The 6,916-nt window shown below is 42.6% G+C and overlaps 1 protein-coding gene across 9 annotated transcripts in view; it reads right to left on the bottom strand.

Moving 5' to 3' along the window:
- WDFY3 (WD repeat and FYVE domain containing 3) overlaps window positions 1-6,916 on the bottom strand; it is a 155,035-nt gene that overhangs the window by 27,153 nt on the left and 120,966 nt on the right. For 8 of the 9 annotated variants that reach the window (XM_083631517.1, XM_083631519.1, XM_083631520.1 and 5 more), the window contains one exon: window positions 2,563-6,469. The exons of the other annotated variant lie outside the window; for it this stretch is intronic. In XM_083631517.1, coding sequence (XP_083487643.1) covers window positions 6,349-6,469 — 121 coding nt within the window. In that variant the 3' untranslated portion in view covers window positions 2,563-6,348. Of the gene's footprint in view, window positions 1-2,562; window positions 6,470-6,916 lie in introns of those variants that run through there. 9 annotated transcript variants of the gene reach the window in all.

Raw genomic sequence — 6,916 nt, 5'->3', positions numbered from 1 at the left:
CAGAATGAGAGTGAGGGCCCTGAGTCTGAAGATCCTGAAACCATTTTGGAAAACCATGCCTCCTTGGCCAGCAAAGAGCCATAAACATGATGGTTGCCCTCTCCTGATACACTGTCTTGAACACTCAAGGAAGCAAAAGAATGGGAGGGAAAGCATATAGCAAGCCCAGAGGCCATGTCAAATCGAGTCCGTGCAACCCACAAGCTATGAAAACCTGGTATAACACCACCTGAGTTGGTGGTTGACATCAGACACGAGTAAGTCTATGTGTAGTTTCCTGAACTGACATAGAATTTTCCTGATGACTGTGTTGCTGAGCTGCGATTTCCCTGGGCATCAGGGTCTGTCAACTCAGTCAGTCTGCATCAGTGTAGACTCTGTATACGTGCTCTGCTATCAGAGCCAAGATTCTTTTTCACCCAGGACAACAGTAATGTTGCCTCTGTTGGATGGATTTGAGGTCAGGATAGGCTATATTATTTTTACGATTTACTCCCTGTTACGCGTGTGAGCAGAACTAAAAAACTTAAAAACAATCAATTAGCAGAGTTTTAAAACAATTCCATGCAACATTAAACTTTTGGGATTAGGTTGTATAGCCTCTTTATATATTGATCCAGTCTGTGGTGGCAGACTTTCCCCTCTTCATTAAAAGAATCACGTTAACAGACCGTAGACTTAGCATTAAAAGTAGTGTTTACTTATTTACACTTGATTCAGCAATAGCAGTAATAATAATAATAATAATAATAATAATAATAATAATAATTTATTATTTATACCCCGCCCATCTGGCTGGGCCTCCCCAGCCACTCTGGGCGGCTTCCATAAAAACCAAAAATACAATAAAATATCACACGTTAAAAACTTCCCTGAACAGGGCTGCCTTAAGATGTCTTCTGAATGTCACGTAGTTGTTTATCGCTTTGACATCTGCTGGAAGGGCGTTCCACAGGGCGGGCGCCACTACCGAGAAGGCCCTCTGCCTGGTTCCCTGTAGCTTTGCTTCTCGCAATGAGGGAACCGCCAGAAGGCCCTCGGCGCTGGACCTCAGCGTCCGGGCAGAATGATGGGGGTGGAGACGCTCCTTCAGGTATACTGGACCGAGGCCGTTTAGGGCTTTAAAGGTCAGCACCAACACTTTGAATTGTGCTCGGAAACATACTGGGAGCCAATGTAGGTCTTTCAAGACCGGTGTTATATGGTCTCGGCGGCCGCCCCCAGTCACCAGTCTAGCTGCCGCATTCTGGATTAGTTGTAGTTTCCGAGTCACCTTCAAAGGTAGCCCCACGTAGAGTGCATTGCAGTAGTCCAAGCGGGAGATAACCAGAGCATGCACCATTCTGGCGAGACAGTCCGCAGGCAGATAGGGTCTCAGCCTACGTACCAGATGGAGCTGGTAGAAAGCAGCCCTGGACACAGATTTGACCTGCGCCTCCATGGACAGCTGTGAGTCCAAAATGACTCCCAGGCTGTGCACCTGGTCCTTCAGGGGCACAGTTACCCCATTCAGGACCAGGGAATCCTCCACACCTGCCCGCCTCCTGTCCCCCAAAAACAGTACTTCTGTCTTGTCAGGATTCAACCTCAATCTGTTAGCCGCCATCCATCCTCCAACCGCTTCCAGACACTCACACAGGACCTTCACTGCCTTCACTGGTTCTGATTTAAAAGAGAGGTAGAGCTGGGTAATGAAAAACAAGGCAGACATTTCTACCTCTAGATTACAAAACACACAGTTGAGTTCAAAAATGGAGTCTCTGCTTGAGCAGAGATCAGGTGACTGTCTCAGAAGCATGGTGAAGAAGAACAGCTGAGTTCAAAAGCAGAAGGCAGTAGAAAGGATTAAACCCTTGTGTCCTTTTCATAGATTCATGGAGTTGGAATGGACCAAGGGCCATCTAGTCCAACCCCATACAATGTAGGAATCTCAACTAAAGCACCCATGAAAGATGGCCATCTATTTTCCCGCCAGAGAAATAAAGGAAATGATGTCAGATTTCACCAACAAGAGCAGCTAGAACTTGTTTCTTTAGTTGACATCAGTGGCATAGCGTGGGGGGTGCAGGGGGGGCCGGCCGCACCGGGCGCAACATCTGGGGTTAGGGCAAATCCACAGGTTAGGGGGCGCAAATTACTTGCCTTGCCCCGGGTGCTGACAACCCACGCTACGCCACTGGTTGACATGTCCTTTTGTAGCAGCGGAACCACACCAAAGTATAAAATCCATTTTGTATTAAAAAGCAAGGACAAAGGCCTGCTATGATTCACGCTACCACATGAAAGACAAGCTTCCTAAAATGTCAATTTTTATTTAAAATAAAAAGTGTACCTAGCGAGAATAGAAGCAGCATTTCAATTAATCTTCTTGCTTCACACCATGACTGCCATTCTGATTAATTTAAATTGACATGAGACTCAGCTTTCCCCCCCTAATGCAGAACTTGGAGAATTGCCCAGGGATAATTTTTTTTGGCACAAACACTTGAGTTACCGTATTTGTTGAAAGCTGTACATTTACACATATATTTTTTTCTCCCAAAAGAGATATACACAGAATAATTTGGTGGTAAATAGCAAGTATTTATTTGAAATGAAAACAAAACAAAAAGTACCTGAACTATTGCATTTAATCATGTATTGTAATTGTGTTACTCTACCTTTTTGCATTGGAGACAAATATACAATAAACATTCAAATATCACAGATTGCACACTAGATAGTAATTCTTCTGGCCTTTTACATATCCACCAAAAAAACCCAGAAATTGGAGTCCGCAATATAGTACAAAATTCCACCCCTCCAGTCGTAGCCAGTTATCTTCAATTTACTCCGGTTGCTGTACAAATAAATGGCCATTTACCTAGAGTTTACAAATTAATAACAGGACAAAAAATATACATTGTACTGACACAAAAAGTCAGTTGTGTTAAGTCATGCAACAAGTAACCAAACTTGCTGAAATTAAAAATATTTTCTAAAAACAGTTTTAACTGCATAAATATTTTTTATACACAGTTCACTTACCAAAACAAAAAGGAGTCTTAAATGATACAAAAAAAAAAAAGTTTCTACTGATTTTTATACACAAGAAAGTGCAAAATAATGTCTCTAAGGTGTTTTTGCTATTGGACTGATGGATGAAGGGGGTGGAGTTAGCCACTCTCCACTTCCTATGTGTGAACACTACAATCGCACAGTACAAACAAAGGTAGAGCACATGAATGCATTAAAATGAGGATCACATCAAAGAACGAGGCAGGAGGAGAGATGGGAGCTATGGGACAGTGCAATAAGCTAGAGGTGCTGCTCTGCTCAACGAAATTAAATGCAAAACCACAAATTTGGGGAAACAGAGCTGTTCAGTCCAGAATGCTCTGATAAGTCTATGGAACTATGCTAGACATTGTTTAGGTCATTAGAGCAGCAGCTGCGGGGGGACTCTCGGGGTTCAACTGGGCCAAGAATCCAGTCATTCACTCCAGTGGAGCTTGTGTAGGACTTCCATGTCAGGGGCCACCAGAATGAATGGAGGTTATGCAGTGCCTGTTTCGCGGTGCAGCTGAGCCCCCATTTTCCCTTTTCACACAAACAGAATACACAAACCTCTTCTATCCATCATCTGGCTACACAAATGAGTTCTGGAAAAAAACTCATCCCAAAGTAGGCAGCTGAGAAGTTCAGCCCACAGAACCTTAAATACACCTATTACTACGCAAGTTTGACGCAATCAGCTACACAAAAGGAAAAAAAAATCACCTTCCATCTTGAGGAGTGGCAAATGTAAAAAGTGTAGAATAACACTGGTACAACATGTCTATGTAGTTAAACATGCTAAAAAAGAAGAAGGAGTAAACATCTCTACACATCCTGCTGTCTTCTAACAACCCAGCAATAGTTGTAACTGTGCTATCCAGTACTTAGAATTTTATTTTCAATAATTTAAGGTGGGTTTTTTTTTAAAGTAACAAACCCAAATTCTCAAGCTAGAGAGACTTCAAGTTAAGCTGTTCTTCTAATGTTCAGTCTTTCCTTAATAAGAGAAACAAAAATTTGGTGGTGTGAAGGTGCTTTCAGAGAATTTTTTTTCAGAGAATTTTTAAAAAATATTTAAATATCTGTAATTTGAAAACTAGTTTTATCAGGTCAAGATCTATAAACGACTTATGTTTACCCATATTGAAATATTTAGTTAGTTTAGTTAGGCTATTTAGTTCGACAGGTCAGAATGTATGCTGGGACTGAAGTGACTTGGAGATCATGCTGTTAGGCTGTAACTACAAAGTAAAAAGCAACTAAGTGCGGAAACTGACTTTCCTTGCAGGGCAAAGTAGGTGAGGCTTATGGATCAGTGCCATTTGTATCCAAAACCACAGAGTGGGTGAAGTAATATTAATAAATTTGCGTGCATGCGTGTGTGGAATGATTTCCTTGGGGACACAAATGCACAAACTGATCTAATTCTTGCAGTTCATAACCATTAAAAACATCATCATCAAAATAGACAGTTAATCTTCCAATCAGTGCATACATCTCTATCACCAGGGATGTTTAAGTGGACAAAAATGGTCAGTGAGCTCGATTTACTGTCAAAAGAAAGCACTTAATCAATATAAGCAGTGTGGAGTGTGTGTGTCCCACTTAACCTTGTGTAACGCTGCAAGGTACTCAGACCACTGTAAATGCTTCGTCTTTCCCAACTGAAGTGGTACAGATCTGAGAATGTCTGCGTTTTTGCCTTGGTGTTGTGCCCTGTTCCTTTTCACTTGGTAGTGTGCCAGGGTTTTGGTTCTGTTGCTAACGTGACCGTCAACTCATCTGCTGCGAAACAGCAGCGGTGATCTGGGAAACTGAACAAGGCCAATTCATCTCATCACCTGTTTACAACATGGTATACATTACAGTGAAATGAAAACAAACAGCACAATAAAATAAAAATAAACCACCACCTTTCAAGGCCATGTTCCAAAAAGGATGCCCATGGATTGCGCCTGATCTGTGTATTCTCCAATCTCTACAGACAAGATGGACTGGAGAAAAAGTGACCCAAGAAAGAAGTGAGAAACATAAGGTCTTAAACCACTAATGTATGAAATGCCCTTCTTCAATGAAAGTTTGAGTAACATCCCCCAAGTTGATGGTACGCCAATGAATGATAAAGGCAGCCTAAAAAATAATAATAATGAGTTAAAGACAACCCCAGCAGAAAAGCCCAGTTAAGGGGAATAAAAGGTGGGCAATTGTTCTTGTGCAACTCCCATTCACTTCAATAGGCCCTGTGCAAGAGAATCCCCCTCAATATGTTGGTATTAGCATCCAGTTATAACAGCAAAGGTCCCAAGTCTGTTATTTTCTTCTCTGGGCAATTCTGAGTTTCATGCAAGGCATTTACTACTGTCCAAAGTAAGGTCTGGCCTTTACTGTTGTAGGAACCAGCTGATCCAGAAACTGCAAAGAATAAGCACAAGCCAAGGTCCACATTGTATAAAAAGAGACCATTTTAAATATGAAGATAGGCGCTCAATAGCTTCTGTATTTTTTTAAAAATGAAACAAAAAGAGGGTCCTTATCTTACAGTTGAGAATGAAAGATTCCAAGTCCTATTGCTGCAGACAATTTGAGGGTGGTTCGCCCCGCCTTTCAAAACTCTCTGAATGACCTGGTTTAAAGTTAAGATATTGCGAGTAACCAAAAAACAAACATGCAGCCCGGGTTTTGAAAATAAAATACAGATAATGCCTCAATGCTTTTTTTAAAAAAAAAAACCACATTCATATTTAAGTAGATGGATGAGCTAAAAATGAGACACAAGGTATAGTGGTTGGTCTGATGTCCCATGTAACAGGCAGTTAAGTTCATATTTCAATAAAAAGGCCATTATATCTATTTACAATATCCACAGTTTGCTTGCGAAGAAGGCAGATTTACAACTATCTTCTAAAAAGCCTTCTCCTTCCTGCAACACAAATAAGGTGACTAGCTCTACAAAACCAAAGACAGAACAAGGGGCGGTTAATGAAGGGTTTTCCTTCCCAGCCACGTTAGCGGGGAAGGCTGGGTCTTGTGGGTCCTCGCTGCAGTTGCGGCAACTGCTCGTCTCTCCGCCTGACACTCGCCGGCCGCATGAACGCTTTCAGCCCCTTCTCTGAAAATGTACATGGAAAATGAATGATCCCTTTTGCTCGCAAGTGCTTTGCTGCGCAGTACAAAGACGAAGTGTTCAGGGCTAGCATTGCAATCCTTTCTAGATGTGCTGCATGTTCCTTCCTGCAATGAATTAAATTTACCGAGTTCCTGTGGGCCCTGCAGTGCTCAGCCTGGCGTTTTGTGTGGCTTGCCTCTGCCTTGTTAATTCCAGGATCCCTCCTCAGGGCCTCGCTCGTGCTGAAGGTTGTAGTAACAGTTCTGGCAAACCCGCACCGGGGAGGAGATTTTCAAACGCTTGATTTCCGACTGGAAGCGGCTGCACCTGGAGGGGGGGGGGGGAGGGAAGGCATGCAAAAATGTGAGCTGCTATTCCTCTCTCTGCACCCACAGTTTATTATGGTGGATGATGAAGTCTTCGGACTGGGCTATTTCTCTTGCACGAGACTCGGGCAGGAGCAAAGAACTGTGGGAGGTAGACTGTTTTCCTCCTGCATTTTTGCTCAGAATCACATGGTTCTGCTGTAAGAAGAACCTTGCCCTAGGGGCAGAGGTGTTCTCGGGGCACCCAGTCATCTTGAGCAAGGGAAGAACCAGCAATCAATCAACGGAATCCAAGGGGTCATGGTATAGTGACAATACTACTGAAACAGAAATGGAATTTCTGGGATAACTAGTGTTAAAGTGGCCGGCAATGGGCTTATAAAGGATCAGCTGTTCTGAGAACCAGCACTAATGTTTACAGGAGCTTCTGGAAATAGGGTATTCCACT

This window comes from Podarcis filfolensis, assembly GCF_964270895.1.
Source record: "Podarcis filfolensis genome assembly, chromosome: 9".
Lineage (NCBI taxonomy): Eukaryota > Metazoa > Chordata > Lepidosauria > Squamata > Lacertidae > Podarcis > Podarcis filfolensis.
This window is presented reverse-complemented; position numbering and strand designations above follow the sequence as displayed.